This window comes from Coregonus clupeaformis, unplaced genomic scaffold, assembly GCF_020615455.1.
Source record: "Coregonus clupeaformis isolate EN_2021a unplaced genomic scaffold, ASM2061545v1 scaf0327, whole genome shotgun sequence".
Classification (NCBI taxonomy): domain Eukaryota; kingdom Metazoa; phylum Chordata; class Actinopteri; order Salmoniformes; family Salmonidae; genus Coregonus; species Coregonus clupeaformis.
In genome coordinates, this window is record NW_025533782.1 from 328,936 (window position 1) to 346,335 (window position 17,400).

The following is a 17,400-nucleotide window of genomic DNA, read 5'->3' on the forward strand; positions in this document are numbered from 1 at the left end:
AATGGGGCCATGTATCGTGAGATTTTGAGTGAAACCCTCCTTCCATCAGCAAGGGCATTGAAGATGAAACGTGGCTGGGTCTTTCAGCATGACAATGACCCCAAACACACCGCCCGGGCAACGAAGGAGTGGCTTCGTAAGAAGCATTTCAAGGTCCTGGAGTGGCCTAGCCAGTCTCCAGATCTCAACCCCATAGAAAATCTTTGGAGGGAGTTGAAAGTCTGTGTTGCCCAGCGACAGCCCCAAAACATCACTGCTCTAGAGGAGATCTGCATGGAGGAATGGGCCAAAATACCAGCAACAGTGTGTGAAAACCTTGTGAAGAGTTACAGAAAACGTTTGACCTGTGTCATTGCCAACAAAGGGTATATAACAAAGTATTGAGAAACTTTTATTATTGACCAAATACTTATTTTCCACCATAATTTGCAAATAAATTCATAAAAAATCCTACAATGTGATTTTCTGGAATTTTTTTTCTCATTTTGTCTGTCATAGTTGACGTGTACCTATGATGAAAATTACAGGCCTCTCTCATCTTTTTAAGTGGGAGAACTTGCACAATTGGTGGCTGACTAAATACTTTTTTTCCCCACTGTATATGCCTGATACACCCAATGATACATGATATGTGCAAACTGGTATGGTATACCTGACTGACATATTGATACAGGGGCACTTTTCAACTGGGGCTTTCCTATGGCAGTGAGTGGAGTGGGGTTAGGTGCAGGTTCACACACACACAAACAAACTCTCACTCAAATACATACTCAACTTTTGGAAGCATGTCAGAGAGTAGTCCATTTTTGTTTGCCTGAAGTCCATCATCTTTCTCCCCCAAAAAAAAACATTCCCCCATAACTTCCAACAAATTACTAATTTGTACAAAATGAAAACATGCTAATTGCACGATATGATAACGTCGGGTTTTCACCAACAACGAATTCAGCATGAGAAGTTCCGCCCCATTCATTTTCAACGAGGGCACGTAGAGAAATATGTGGGGAATTGTGGGAAGGTGAGCGGGGAGAACCCTGCTAGCGGAGCGGTAGAAAAAGTTGAGCTCTGCTCTACTTTATGCAAATGTAGAGTGAAGTGTTGTTAAGAAGAGGCGCTGCCTCTAGTCAAAACCCACTGTAAGATAGCTGGAGATATGAGATTTCTGAGGAGCGCTGAGTGTTATTCAGGTTAGCATGCATGGCAAGCACTGGTTCACTCTCCCTATCCAGTTTAATGTTCTAGTGGCGTTCTGTCAACGTTCGATTGATGTTCTGTCAACGTTCGATTGACGTTCTGTCAATGTTCTCCTGATGTTCTGTCAACATTAAGGTGATCCTAAAGCATGGTCTTTACTATTCTGAAATGTTCCCTTGACGTTCCGTCAACATTATGAAAGGGTCTTGACCTTGTTGGTGACGATGCTGGCGGCCTGAATGACCCGATAGCGTTCTCGAAGGTTCCGCCGCCGCACGTGCTCGTTGGTGATCTCTAAAACGTTCTCCACAGGGAACCAACCCTTCTGTCCGTCGGAAAGACGGATCCCCTCGTACAAACCTGGAGAGATGGAGGGAACGAGGGAGGGAAAGGAGGTGGAGGAGAGGAAGAAGGATGGGTGAATGCGGGGGGGGATAGGATGTTTATATATAAATCATGCAAAATAACATTCACAAATCAATCAACTGCTACAGTATAGAGGTTAAGGTAGGTTAAAGGGTTGAATTAGAATTGTCGGGATAAAAGACAGTTGGGGAAAAGAAGTGGGTTTAATTCGATAGGTTATTACTGTGTTATTAGTAAAGTAAAGACCGGATCATTTCTGGATTTGTAAAATAAAGTGCTACCCAGTTTCCTAATTAACCACATGAAAAGGTCACTAGTGTCCTGCCAGGTCTTACCCTCGTTGGTCTTCCGCACCACGTTGATGATCTCAGTGGGTTCCAGGGTGAGCTCATCAGCCTGCTGAGCAACGTACTGCTCCACACACTGCACCTGAGGACAGTCTGAGGACAGAAACAACAGCAAATATCAAGAACCCACACAAACATAAACCACAAGTACAAATAGCCCAAAGTTTGTCCATGTAGGCAAACAGAGGAATTTTTGTGTGGATGGTTGAATTTGGCAACTAACTCAGTCACTAATGGCTGCCTAACTGCCGCTAGCTAACCCAGTCACTCACCCCAGTCCTCATATATGACCTCCTCCTCGTCTCCATCAGGGTTACTGGGGTTAGGGAACGCTGCTATCCACCTGTGCAGGTCAGACCTGAAAAGAAATGAGGGGGAAAAAGAAACGCGAGAATGTGAAACAGACCATAGAGTGTGAATAGTCTTATTTGTATTTGTAAAGGATGTCACACTGCTTGCTTAGCGAGTCCCACTTCCTCTCGATTCGGCTCACACAGACTCGAACCCAGTACCTCTGCTTTGTTAGCACACGTGCCCACATTCGTGAAGTGTTTTACCAGTCGGTGTCACCGTAAATGTAACTATTCGGTGCGCAATTTGGGACACTTCAGGCTGAGGAGTAAGTTTCATACGTCCCCATGTGCTGCATATCACTCACTACACACACACACACACACACACACACACACACACACACACACACACACACACAGTGTTCTACTCACTGTGAGGGGGCCTTCATCAGTCTCTCCATCATGCGTCCCTGGTGGTTCTCCAGTAGAGTCAGACAGAAACAGTGTTCATAGCTAGGGCTCAGGGCCTGGTCCGCTCTTATTGGCTGAACCTGGACCAGGGAGCGGTGGGCGTGGTCCATCACCACGAAACGCTCCGAACTAATGGAGATAAGAGGAGGAACCAATCACATTGAAGGGCTAAGACAGTAAAATGAGTCATAGACTGTATGAATGTAGAACATGTGAATGCAGAGCCACCCTCTATATTCTAGCATGACATTTGTTATATATTATTTGTGAAGCATTTATGAGGGCTAAAGGCCTTATGAAGGTTTATTAAGGCCTTGTGAAGTTTCATAAAGCGTTATGAACACCATAAGGGGAACTCACCCCTTCTTGGTGGCGATGATGAGCAGGTCGTTGAAGAGGAAGAGGTAGACGGGGGTGAACTTGGGACGCAGGTTGAAGAGGGTGCCACCTTTGGCCATCTCCTGTACCTCCCCACGCTTCTCCAAGAAACGGGTTTGGGAGATGATGGGGATAGCCTGATGGAGAGAGGTGGGGGAAGGAGAGAGGGGATAGATGGAGAGAGGGAGAGAGAGAGGGGAGAAAGAGAGAGAGATAAATGTATAACAATCAAGCAGAAAGGGATAGGCTCATAGTATATGTGGGTGGTGTAATAACTGATTGACTGATTAATTAATTGATTACCTTGAGCTTGTCAAACTCCAGCGTCTTGGAGAGGTGGATCAGCTCCTCCACCTGTTTCATCTTCCCCACTTGGGTGTTGCACTCCTCTATGATCTGAGAGAGCGAGAGGGAGGGGAAGAGAGAAAGAAAGAAAGAAAAAAGAAAAAAATTGTGTGAGACAAAGGACAAGAGACTGAATGAAAACAGTAGATCAGAGACACCTTGGCTGCCTCTACACTTTTCCTCTCAGACAGAGGAGCGAAACAGTCCTAATAGCCCGTCTCTAATTTCATGAAAATACATTTTCCTCTCTATCACAAGTGTATCAAGTTCTTCTCTTTTTCAAGAGGATCCCTCCCTTCTTGAATAACACTAGCTGGTACAGCAGTGACCGACAGCCCAGGTAGCACATAACGTCCTGAGAACCATATGTTTCTTAGAACTTGGTGAGAGCATGGTTATTTTGCATACAACCTTCCCACAATGTTCTGGTAATGGTGAAGGATACCCTGAGAACGTTCTGAGAACCATATGTTTCGTAGGTGGGAATTTCAGTACTTCAGCATAACGTTTTCTACAGGTCTCCTCATGGTTCTACATAAAGTAATGTTCTCATAACGTACCGAGAACGTTAAGAAACAACGTTCTTCTGTGGGAATTGTAGTACTTCAGCATAACGTTTTCTACAGGGTTCCCCATGGTTCTATTTAATGTCGTGTTCTCAGAACATTAAGAAAACTTTCCATAAAAACCACAAGAAAATATTAGTAACGTTCAAAGAACATTCTAAGAATGTTATTTAAAAACATATACATTCCGTTCTCAGCATCAACAAAACTCTCTATCCTCTATCTTGCTAACTGTGTTAATAAGTGCTTGTTTCCTTTGAAATGGGGTCTGTTTGAATAGACTTAAAAGAACAGCTTTGTATGAGCCGACTAGGTGAAAAATCTGTCGATGTGCCCTTGAGCAAGGCACTTAACCCTAATTGCTCCTGTAAGTCGCTCTGGATAAGAGCGTCTGCTAAATGACTAAAATGTAAATGTAAAATGAGTTTTAAAAAAACATGGCATGTTGCTCCATCCTGGTGGCGCAGTGTACCAATTCCACGGATAGAGAACAGAAGACCATAGGTTTGAATCTCACTGACGCCAAGCCACAGTAGAAAAAAAAGAAATGTGTTAGCATGATTAATGCCTAAGCAAATTAATTTCCATGTGTCCTATCTGTGCTTGGAGTTCAAAACAGTTAACCCAAACTAAGCTAGCAGTGTTATTAAAAGTCTTATTCTCAGAACATTAATAACACCTTCCAGGAAAACTTTCAGGGAACCATAGTAAAACATTACCAGAACAGGCTAAATTTTTACTTCCGTTCTCAGAACATTTAAAAAACATTCTGTTTTACCAGTCAGGAAATGTATGGCTTCGTTCTCAGAACCAATGGGAAACCAAAAATGTACGTTCCCACAACTTCCAAGGAACCAAATGTGCTAGATGGGAGTCCTCATCTCTCATCTGTCTCTTCTGCACTTGGTCATATTGTCATTGTCTGCAGTGACACACTGAGTCACTATCTCTGTCCTCTCACAATAGGATATCCTCTTTCTCACACAATAGACCAGGGGACTGACGTCATTGTTCCATATTCCAGAACGGTGTGGAACAGTGCTTTAGAATGGAACAATCGGAATGTCTGTGGGCGGGTGGGCGGACGGCTGGATGGAAACAGGAGGTGTGTTACCTTGGAAACAGAGTCCAGGGCCTTGGAGGCGGTCTGTTCCTCTGTAGTCCCCTCCTTTGTTCTTTTCAGAATGTTCTGATGAACAACAGCAACAATAAGCCATGTTACACATACAAACAAATGAGGATCTGGATTCAAGACAAAAAAAATCTAATATTCATGTGGTTTCATGCTTTTCATTGTGATAGAAAACACTTTGTAGTCCACTTCACAGTGGCCCACAAAAACTACAGGTCCCATGATACCCCTCACCTCGATGAGCATCTTAATGCGTGTGATTCGTTGGAAGGGCAGCAGCAGGAAGGACATGAATGGCAGCCGCTGGCACTGAGGAGACTCCTGCAGACGGGTGATGACTGTGGCAAACGCCACATTGGTTTTCCTGTGGGGGGACACACATTATTCAGGGTCCCATCTTTGTCTGGTTTGCTGAGTAAATTATAGGACCGAGATGCCTCCATCAACATTCCCAAAATTCCCAAGCTTTCCAGAAATTCCAGTTTTATTACTGGAATCATGATGGAATAAGCAGGAAATCCGGGAATTCTCCGATCTGGATTTCTGGAAAATCTGGGAATTTGGGGGAAAATTACCAAGATTTTGCAACCCTACCTCTGAGATCTAGTAATAGACCCATACTTACATGAGGGATGTGTAGGTCTTCTCCTGGTAGATCTGGTTGCGGACATAGTCGATGTAGGCCGGGAAGTTGTGCTGTGCATGGTAGTGGATGATGTCACAGATGTCAGAGAACATCAGACCTTCGTCCATACGGTCCTCCAGGTCCTTCAGAAACCTAATGGAGGGGGGGTGGAAAGGGCAAAGGTTATGGTTTATTCTATTGATGAGGGGTTTATTAAAAAAAGGTCCAATGCAGCCGTATTTATATCAATATTAAATTATTTCTGGGTAACAACTATGTACCTTACTGCAACAGATTTCCATAAAAATGGACAACATTTTTCAACAAAGAATTTAGCTAGGACTGTCTGGGAGTTGTCTGAGTGGGGAGGGGAAAACTGAAAACTAGCTGTTATTGGCAGAGAGGTTTGGAACTCTTTTGTTATTGGTCTATTAACCAATTTACCACGTGATGTCACCATGGAAAGCCGAAACTCATGCCCATACAAACTTGCTGATTAGAAGGTCCTGTGTAGATTGCATTTTTAACTAGCAACTGTCAGGAAATAACTCTAGCTAGGTTTCCATCCAATTGGCGACAAATCTTCATGTGAATATTCTAAAATTTGATGGAAACGCATCTCTGGTGGCATACAGTGAGGGAAAAAAGTATTTGATCCCCTGCTGATTTTGTACGTTTGCCCACTGACAAAGAAATGATCAGTCTATAATTTTAATGGTAGGTTTATTTGAACAGTGAGAGACAGAATAACAACAAAAAAATCCAGAAAAACGCATGTCAAAAATGTTATAAATTGATTTGCATTTTAATGAGGGAAATAAGTATTTGACCCCTCTGAAAAACATGACTTAGTACTTGGTGGCAAAACCCTTGTTGGCAATCACAGAGGTCAGATGTTTCTTGTAGTTGGCCACCGGGTTTGCACACATCTCAGGAGGGATTTTGTCCCACTCCTCTTTGCAGATCTTCTCCAAGTCATTAAGGTTTCGTTGCTAACGTTTGGCAACTCGAACCTTCAGCTCCCTCCACAGATTTTCTATGGGATTAGGCCAGGCCACTCCAGGACCTTAATGTGCTTCTTCTTGAGCCACTCCTTTGTTGCCTTGGCCGTGTGTTTTGGGTCATTGTCATGCTGGAATACCCATCCACGACTCATTTTCAATGCCCTGGCTGAGGGAAGGAGGTTCTCATCCAAGATTTGACGGTACATGGCCCCGTCCATCGTCCCTTTGATGCGGTGAAGTTGTCCTGTCCCCTTAGCAGAAAAATACCCCCAAATCATAACGTTTCCACCTCCATGTTTGACGGTGGGGATGGTGTTCTTGGGGTCATAGGCAGCATTCCTCCTCCTCCAAACAAGGCGAGTTGAGTTGATAACAAAGAGCTCCATTTTGGTCTCATCTGACCACAACACTTTCACCCAGTTCTCCTCTGAATCATTCAGCTGTTCATTGGCAAACTTCAGATGGGCATATATATGTGCTTTCTTGAGCAGGGGGACCTTGCGGGTGCTGCAGGATTTCAGTCCTTCACGGCGTAGTGTGTTACCAATTGTATTCTTGGTGACTATGGTCCCAGCTGCCTTGAGATCATTGGCAAGATCCTCCCGTGTAGTTCTGGGCTGATTCCTCACCGTTCTCATGATCATCGCAACTCCACGAGGTGAGATCTTGCATGGAGCCCCAGGCCGAGGGAGATTTTGTGTTTCTTCCATTTGCGAATAATTGCACCAACTGTTGTCACCTTCTCACCAAGCTGCTTGGCGATGGTCTTGTAGCCCATTCCAGCCTTGTGTAGGTCTACAATCTTGTCCCTGACATCCTTGGAGAGTTCTTTGGTCTTGGCCATGGTGGAGAGTTTGGAATCTGATTGATTGATTGCTTCTGTGGACAGGTGTCTTTTATACAGGTAACAAGCTGAGATTAGGAACACTCCCTTTAAGAGTGTGCTCCTAATCTCAGCTCGTTACCTGTATAAAAGACACCTGGGAGCCAGAAATCTTTCTGATTGAGAGGGGATCAAATACTTTTTTCCCCTCACTGTATGCCACCAGAGATGCGTTTCCATCAAATTGACTTGTTGCGTGATGACTTACTGCACACACAAATAACTTTTGTGGTTAAATTCCCATGTACCGGATAAAAAAAATACAAGCTTTCATTGCATTTTGAACTCTAATGATGGTTTTGTCACAAAAAATGTTGCGTTATATAGCGAATGTGCCCACTCTGGTATTGGCACATGCTCCTTAGCCAACACCTCGCAGATACAGTGCTGGTATAGCTTCCATGATGAGATTACTATGGACAAAAGAGCGAGATTCTTTTTATTTGTCAAACGGCAGCGAAGCAGCGATCATCAGAACACACGTGTTGTAGGCATATTTGGAGGCTGGTCTTCTAGAATGTCTATGAGCCAAATGGATGTAAAAATTAATTCAAAAGATAACGGCCAGTGGCTGTAATTGCCAATGTAGTTTTCAATCAATAAAATTGATGTACTGAAAGTCAGATTAAAGGGGGTTTAGTAATATATTCACGAAATGTCTCCATAGATAAAAAATGTAATGTGATTAGACTGGTAATTTGTCTTTCAAGGTCATGCAAGATCATAGAACAAAATGGAACACACAAACATTTGATTTTTGTTTCCTTCCTTCTCTTTGACATACTTTACTCATAAATTAAGCTACATAGTAATAGATTTCTACAAAAGCAACACCCAGGGGTGGTAATCTCAATCATTAACCTTCTTTACCAAAACACACTTAGGGACAAAGGGGAGATTGCTTGTATTCAGTATAAACATTGTGCATGGACTGCATAGGAGCCACTATACTACTACGCAAAATACCAAAGGGGGCATTATCTACAGTAAATAGAGAGATCCTGACACGCCATACACTCTCTACAGGTTTAAACGTCCGGCAAAACACAGCCTCATTGTTTCATGTCACATCAAGGATAAAGCAGTTGCCTGTGGCTGGGGTGGTCACTGTTGTGCTGGGGTAGGGCCTGCACTCTGCACACATCATAGCTCTGCTACAACCAGGATTGTCCTGATCTAACGGTATCAATTGTCCTGGCCTAACGGTATCAATTAGATCATTGGATTCGTTCTGACATTCTTGATTTCTTGTTTCTAGTTTGTGATTATTTGTGTACTTGTTTGACATTCTACTGCACTGTTAGGAGCTAGTAACATAAGCATTTCGCTGCACCGGCTATAACATCTGCTAAACTGTGTCCGTGAACAATAACCTTTGATGTCATGATCTAACGGCATTCATTGTTATGATCTAACGGTATAAATTGTCCTGATCTAATGGTATGAATCTATCAATCTGCGTCAGATGCTATTCCTTATTTCTTTCCTTCCTCTGACTCCAAACGGTTTTAGCTGAGTATCCTTTTACTTCTCTCGCTTACCTCTCGCTGACCTCCCGGACTCGCAGGACGTTGGAGAAGAGGGTCTTCCTGTCCCGGATGTTCAGCGCCTCGTCCAGATCCCGGGAATCCAGGAAGTGTTCTGTGAGAACTCGTAGGGAACGCAGGTACGACGCTTCCGATGTCAACACCTCAAACATACTCTGAGGGAAGAGAGAGAATGGGACGGTGAATTCATACATTTTATTCATACACTACCGTTCAAAAGTTTGGGGTCACTTAGACATGTCCTTGTTTTTGAAAGAAAAGCAATTTTTCTGTCCATGAAAATAACATCAAATTGATCAGAAATACAGTGTAGACATTGTTAATGTTTTAAATGGGTATTGTAGCTGGAAACGGCTGATTTTTTATGGAATATCTACATAGGCGTACAGAGGCCCATTATCAGCAACCATCAGTCCTGTGTTCCAATGGCACTTTGTGTTTGCTAATCCAAGTTCATCATTTTAAAAGGCTAATTGATCATTAGAAAACCCTTTTGCAATTATGTTAGCACAGCTGAAAACTGTTGTGCTGATTAAAGAAGCAATAAAACTGGCCTTCTTGAGACTAGTTGGGTATCTGGAGCATCAACAATTGTGGGTTTGATTACAGGCTCAAAATGGCCAAAAACAAATAACTTTCTTCTGAAACTCGTCAGTCTATTCTTGTTCTGAGAAATGAAGGCTATTCCATGCGAGAAATTGCCAAGAAACTGAAGATCTCATACAACGCTGTGTACTACTCCCTTCACAGAACAGAGCAAACTGTCTCTAACCAGAATAGAAGGAGGAGTGGGAGGCCCCGGTGCACAACTGAGCAAGAGGACAAAAAATAGTGAAGAGGCGACTCCGGGATGCTGACCTTCTAGGCAGAGTTACAAATAAAAAGCCATATCTCAGACTGGCCAATAAAAATAAAATATTAAGATGGGCAGTCTGAGATATGGCTTTTTCTTTGCAACTCTGCCTAGAAGGTCAGCATCCTGGAGTTGCCTCGTCACTGTTGACGTTGAGACTGGTGTTTTGCGGGTACTATTTAATGAAGCTGCCAGTTAAGGACCTGTGAGGCGTCTGTTTCTCAAACTAGACACTCTAATGTATTTGTCCTCTTGCTCAGTTGTGCACCGGGCCTCCCACTCCTCTTTCTATTCTGGTTAGAGCCAGTTTGCACTGTTCTGTGAAGGGATTAGTACACAGCGTTGTACCAGATCTTCAGTTTCTTGGCAATTTCTCGCATGGAATAGCCTTCATTTCTCAGAACAAGAATAGACTGACGAGTTTCAGAAGAAAGTTATTTGTTTCTGGCCATTTTGAGCCTGTAATCGAACCCACAATTGCTGATGCTCCAGATACTCAACTAGTCTCAAGAAGGCCCGTTTTATTGCTTCGTTAATCAGCACAACAGTTTTCAGCTGTGCTAACATAATTGCAAAAGGGTTTTCTAATGATCAATTAGCCTTATAAAATGATCAACTTGGATTAGCCATTTACAACATTAACAATGTCTACACTGTATTTCTGATCCATTTTATGTTATTTTAATGGGCAAAAAAATTGCTTTTCTTTCGAAAACAAGGACATTTCTAAGTGACCCCAAACTTTTGAATGGTAGCATACATTCAAACCGTTATTGAATATCACCATCAGATTTGAGTATTTCCTACTGATGATTCTCTAGAAAACCTGAACCCTTGCTCTTCCCTCACTGGGGGATTCCATGTTAATACATGACAATGTCCTTTCAACTGTTCCTTAGGCCTAATTTCTCTTATTTGACTTGCCTCTCCCTAACCCCTTCCCACCTCTTCCTCACCTCCTGGTACTTGCACTGTTCAGGGCTGAGGGTCTCCAGCACCCCACTGTCCCGTACTCCTGGTAGGTCCTGCCACAGGGTGCTCTGGCCCGGGGTGGGCAACGGAATAGTACCACTGCCCACCACCCCCACGCCACCCGACCCAATGCCCACGCCACTACGGCGGGCGGTCCAGTCCATGTGGTAGTCGGCGCTAGTCTTGCTGATGTTGCGGCACACCGTCTGGCGCCGGATCTCCTTGGTGATGACAGTGGCGCGGTACGTCTGGTACAGAGGCTCTAAGGGGGTACAGAGGGGTCAAAGGGCAAACAATCTCTCAATACAAATAGATGAGGTATTAATATGTGGGGTATTACTCTATGGGTGACCCTCAAACAATGATGATATACCAAACATTTTCTGTTCTTTTACACCTATATTTGCGTGTCACCTGTAACCTGATTCAGCAGTGTCTGATATTTTGGGTGTGTCAGATAACCTTAATGTCCTGCAGTCTGGACTCACAGTCAATATAGGATCCTCTCCTGGTAACCTTACCGTCCTGCAGTCTGGACTCACAGTCAATATAGGATCCTCTCCTGGTAACCTTACCGTCCTGCAGTCTGGACTCCCAGTCAATATAGAATCCTCTCTTGGTAACCTTACCGTCCTGCAGTCTGGACTCCCAGTCAATATAGAATCCTCTCTTGGTAACCTTACCATCCTGCAGTCTGGACTCCCAGTCAATATAGGATCCTCTCCTGGTAACCTTACCGTCCTGCAGTCTGGACTCACAGTCAATATAGAATCCTCTCTTGGTAACCTTACCGTCCTGCAGTCTGGACTCCCAGTCAATATAGGATCCTCTCCTGATAACCTTACCGTCCTGCAGTCTGGACTCCCAGTCAATATAGGATCCTCTCTTGGTAACCTTACCGTCCTGCAGTCTGGACTCCCAGTCAATATAGGATCCTCTCTTGGTAACCTTACCGTCCTGCAGTCTGGACTCCCAGTCAATATAGAATCCTCTCTTGGTAACCTTACCATCCTGCAGTCTGGACTCCCAGTCAATATAGGATCCTCTCCTGGTAACCTTACCGTCCTGCAGTCTGGACTCCCAGTCAATATAGAATCCTCTCCTGGTAACCTTACCGTCCTGCAGTCTGGACTCCCAGTCAATATAGGATCCTCTCCTGGTAACCTTACCGTCCTGCAGTCTGGACTCACAGTCAATATAGGATCCTCTCCTGGTAACCTTACCGTCCTGCAGTCTGGACTCACAGTCAATATAGGATCCTCTCCTGGTAACCTTACCGTCCTGCAGTCTGGACTCACAGTCAATATAGAATCCTCTCTTGGTAACCTTACCGTCCTGCAGTCTGGACTCCCAGTCAATATAGAATCCTCTCCTGGTAACCTTACCGTCCTGCAGTCTGGACTCCCAGTCAATATAGGATCCTCTCCTGGTAACCTTACCGTCCTGCAGTCTGGACTCCCAGTCAATATAGGATCCTCTCCTGGTAACCTTACCGTCCTGCAGTCTGGACTCCCAGTCAATATAGGATCCTCTCCTGGTAACCTTACCGTCCTGCAGTCTGGACTCCCAGTCAATATAGGATCCTCTCCTGGTAACCTTACCGTCCTGCAGTCTGGACTCCCAGTCAATATAGGATCCTCTCCTGGTAACCTTACCGTCCTGCAGTCTGGACTCCCAGTCAATATAGGATCCTCTCCTGGGTGGGGCTGCAGGAGCACTGGGACAGGAAAGAAGGGCAGAGTGTTGGATAACTGACTAAGCTGAGAAAGTGTGAATGAGTGAAAAATAGGCCAGATTCTAACACTTTGGAGGCGAGGTGCTGGCTAGCAGAGTAGAACACATGAAAAAGAAAAGGAGAGTCGAACACTCTAGGAGCTCAGATGCAATCATTGAATTACCAACGTTTTGACAGCCAAGCTGTCTTCATCAGGGTATAATGACAAACACTGCGGGTCACTAGTTTATATAGTTTGAAAGGACACACAGGTGTCTGTAATTGGTTGATTTACAGATATCAATAGAACATATTTAAAAAAGCATGAATGGAGAACATATGATCATAGATCCAACTTGGCTACATAGGCCTCCATGCATCCTTCCTTCCTTCCTTCCTTCCTTTAGGTAATCACTGATATGTGATTGGATAAGTCATACCCTATCGCCTTCATTGATCCAACCCACACTGATCTGTGGTAACTTACAGGAAGGGAGGAAGGATTTTCAACAGGGCCAAAACAAAGACATATGAGATGAGAGTAGAAGAGGAAGAAGGAGGGAAGAAACAGAAGAAGATCAGGGATGAGTTAGCTTACCGGTCTTCCTCTGTGTCCTCCTCCTCTCCTTTAGTGTTTCCATCCTCCTCTTGTTCTAGAGGGAGACACAAAAGAATGAACAATATACCCTTCCTTTTATATTGGATCCTCTCCTGGTAACCATATATATAACCTAGCACTAGAAAATATGCTAGAAAACAGGTTTATTGCATGTTTACTTTTATACCAACCTTTTATAGCTTGGTTGATAGAATGGCCGGAGATGTTACTGAGTCTCCTGTCGTCCCTGCCCGTCTTGGTGGGCTGAGGTGGGGGGACTCTGTGGGGCAGCAGGGGGCTGGTGGGGGTTGGAGGGACCACCCGGTGGGGTACTATGGGGCTGGAGGAAGGGTTGGGGGATGAGGGGCGCAGGGAGTGCCACTCCTCCGCGGTGGGCTGGGGTAAGGCGATACCCCCCCTGTGAACGGGCGTGAGGTTGTGGCCAGGTGTTTTGGACTTGTCCTGGGCGAGGGGTACCCGAGGTGGGATGGCGGGGGGGGCGTCCTCAGTAGTCTGGGTTTGGGATGGGTCCGAATCGGACTGGATAGAAGTGTTGTCCTCCGAGTTGCTGGAGGACAGTTTGGACCGACGGACTGGTTTCCGAACCATGATAAGAGGAATGTCCAGTTCTTGACAGATCTTTCTGGGTTTTGGCTCCACCATTAGTAGAGTAGCTTCATATATAGAGTCCTCCTCCTCTATGGAGGCATTCAAATGGCTTGGGGGAGATTGAGTTCTTTTAGGGGGGATGGGGGGTGACTGGGGGCGTTTTAGGGCCAAGGAGGTCAGAATGACCTGGTATCCTGGGTCTGACCTTCTCCGGTTCCCTTTGTCTATCATCACATTCAGAACCTGGTTAAACTTTGCCTTCTTGAATCTCTGCCCCGCCCCTTCCTCACTCGACAAACCGCTCCCCTCCTCCTCCTCCTCCTCCTCATCCCCAGCCTCGCTCTCCCCCTCCCCTCCTCTCTCCTCCTCCTCTGTTTCATCTTCCAGCACAATCTCCTCTTCTTCTTCTTCTTCTTCTTCCACCTCCTCCTCCTCCTCCTCCTCGTTGATGGGCACCCATACCAGCTTCATGCCGGGCCGGTGGAGGTGGCACACACAACTGCAGTCCCGGTCGCAACATGGGCTAAGGGGTGTGCCTGAACCGTGCTCCGGCTCAACTTCCACTCCTCCAATCAGCTGAAGCTCAAACTCTTTTCCGTCAGGTGCTGGGGGAGAGGGAGTGACACAGCGTTAGATGGTTTGGGAGGCTATAACATATCACTAACATAACACATCATGTTTTACATCCACTGCCCCCTTTTGCCTATATACACAGTACCAGTCAAAGGTTTTAAAAAACACCTACTCATTCAAGGGTTTTTCTTTATTTTCAAAACTATGAAATAACACATATGGAATCATATAGTAACCAAAAAAAGTGTTAAACAAATCAAAATAGATGTTATATTTGAGATTCTTCAAAGTAGCCTTTATGACAGCTTTGCACACTGTTGGCATTCTCTCAACCAGCTTCATGAGGTAGTCACTTGGAATGCATTTCAATTAACAAGTGTGCCTTGTTAAAAGTTAATTTGTGGAATTTATTTCCTTCTTAATGCGTTTGAGCCAATCAGTTGTGTTGTGACAAGGTAGGGAGGGTATACAGAAGATAGCCCTATTTGGTAAAAGACCATCTCCATATTATGGCAAGAACAGCTCAAATAAGCAAAGAGAAACTACAGTCCATCATTACTTTAAGACATGAAGGTCAGTCAATCCGGAAAATGTCAAGAACTTTGAAAGTTTCTTCAAGTGCAGTCGCAAAAACCATCAAGCGCTATGATGAAACTGGCTCTCACAGGAAAGGAAGACCCAGAGTTACCTCTGCTGCAGAGGATAAGTTAATTAGAGTTAACTGCACCTCAGATTGCAGCCCCAATAAATGCTTCACAGAGTTCAAGTAACAGGCACGTCTCAACATCAACTTTTCAGAGGGGACTGTGTGAATCAGGCCTTCATGGTCGAATTGCTGCAAAGAAACCACTACTAAAGGACACCAATAAGAAGAAGAGACTTGCTTGGGCCAAGAAACACGAGCAATGGACATTAGACCGGTGGAAATCTGTCCTTTGGTCTGATGAGTCCAAATTTGGGATTTTTGGTTTTAACCGCCGTGTCTTTGTGAGACGCAGAGTAGGTGAACGGATGATCTCTGCATGTGTGGTTCTCACCGTGAAGCATTGAGGAGGTGGTGTGACGGTGTGGGGTGCTTTGCTGGTGACACTGTCTGTGATTTATTTAGAATTCAAGGCACACTTAACCAGCATGGCTACCACAGCATTCTGCAGCGACACACCATCCCATCTGGTTTGCGCTTAGTGGGACTATCATTTGTTTTTCAACAGGACAATGACCCAACACACCTCCAGGCTGTGTAAGGGCTATTTGACCAAGAAGGAGAGTGATGTAGTGCTGCATCAGATGACCTGGCCTCCACAATCACCCGACCTCAACCCAATTGAGATGGTTTGAGATGAGTTGGACCGCAGAGTGAAGGAAAAGCAGCCAACAAGTGCTCAGCATATGTGGGAACTCCTTCAAGACTGTTGGAAATGCATTCCAGGTGAAGCTGGTTGAGAGAATGCCAAGAGTGTGCAAAGCGGTCATCAATACAAAGGGTGCCTACTTTGAAGAATCTCAAATATATTTTGATTTGTTTAACACTTTATTGGTTACTACATGATTCCATATGTGTTATTTCATAGTTTGGATGTCTTCACTATTATTCTACAATGTAGAAAATAGTAAAAATAAAGAAAAACCCTTGAATGAGTTGGTGTGTCCAAGCTTTTGACTGGTACTGTATGTTTGCAGTAATAGGAAATTAATAAAGCATGAGAAAGATACATGTTTTTTGGTTTGTTTTGTTTGGCTTTTATGTGACCAAGAACTCCAAGACTTTGGGATTACTTGCTCCATTCCAGGTCTGTATTGACCCTTGAACCTTGGCAGACGTAAACCCTCTATGGAGTTCACTGATCACTGTGGTTGCTTCCTGTCTAGTCTGGTCCTACATCTGTATCCTGTGATAGCAGGGCATATCACTTTCACTGTGTGTGTGTGTGTTTTCTAAGGAAAGGTAAACATTAAGCCTTAAGCATTATAAACACAAACTGGACTGTCCAGTCAGCACAAGTGCTATGCAAATAGACGAAGTCTCCAGTGCCTTGACAGTAAAGATTGACGAGGTAGAAACTGTCTGATGAGCATGCCATAAAATATTTATGGGAATGGAATGCACATCAGTCAAATCATGTGAGCATGAGCATGTGTGTGTGAGAGAGAGAGAGAGCATGCGTGTGTGCATGCAAGCGAGAGAGAAACTTCCCTGTTTTAGCCAAATTAACATGCAACCTTCCTATTTTGATAATGGTTTCAATAGTTGTTTCTACTTTCATGATTTGTTTTTTGCTTTGTCAGAAACTTGGGGAAGTATTCTTAAGTTGTTTAGCCTGAGGGTTTAATACTAACAAGAAACAAGTAAACATATGTACTTGTGTTTATCTTTTCTGCAGTCAGAAATGCTACTAGTTCCTTGATTTTCTTGCAGTTTTGGACAGGAACCCTCTGGCTTTCTCTCAGACAGCTCTCATTTCAGCTCTCCCTCTCTCCTTCTCAGACTGCTCTCATTTCAGCTCTCCCTCTCTTTCGCTCTCTACCGCTCTTCTAGATTTCTACCCAGCCTCTTCCTCTCTTTGCCATTCACTCACTCACACACATACATGCATGCACAAGCAGACGGACGGATATGTTTATATATAAATGTTTTCCTTTATTTAACCAGGTTAGTCTCATTGAGATAAAACACAATTCAAAGGAAACCGGTTTACCTATACAGGTGCACTGACAGAACCTGTTTCTGGCTGTTAGGGTAGTAGGTAAAGGCAAAACGTGTGTCCCCCTCTAGGCCTCAGAAATGAGGCAACACACCTGAGCACAGATTCCGCTCTCAAAGGAACATACCGCACTCGCATGTGGCATGCATATAGGTGACTTTTGCTGCATATGGTAAAGATCAAACTGACAACGAAACATGTAGAGGTACATATATATATTATTATTAT

The 17,400-nt window shown here is 44.3% G+C and overlaps 1 protein-coding gene across 1 annotated transcript; it reads right to left on the minus strand.

The window, feature by feature from the left end:
• Nucleotides 1–601: 601 nt before the first annotated feature.
• Nucleotides 602–14,263, minus strand: LOC123484480. Its single transcript, XM_045214867.1, has 14 exons — nt 13,480–14,263; nt 13,289–13,343; nt 11,660–12,693; nt 10,961–11,238; nt 9,146–9,306; nt 5,718–5,870; nt 5,327–5,456; nt 5,075–5,149; nt 3,353–3,445; nt 3,032–3,186; nt 2,633–2,800; nt 2,180–2,265; nt 1,896–2,000; nt 602–1,554 (listed from the first exon to the last, which is right to left on the minus strand). The coding sequence occupies exons 1-14, from the start codon at nt 14,126–14,128 to the stop codon at nt 1,388–1,390; spliced, it is 3,309 nt and encodes a 1,102-aa protein (XP_045070802.1). The 5' UTR covers nt 14,129–14,263; the 3' UTR covers nt 602–1,387.
• Nucleotides 14,264–17,400: the final 3,137 nt, after the last annotated feature.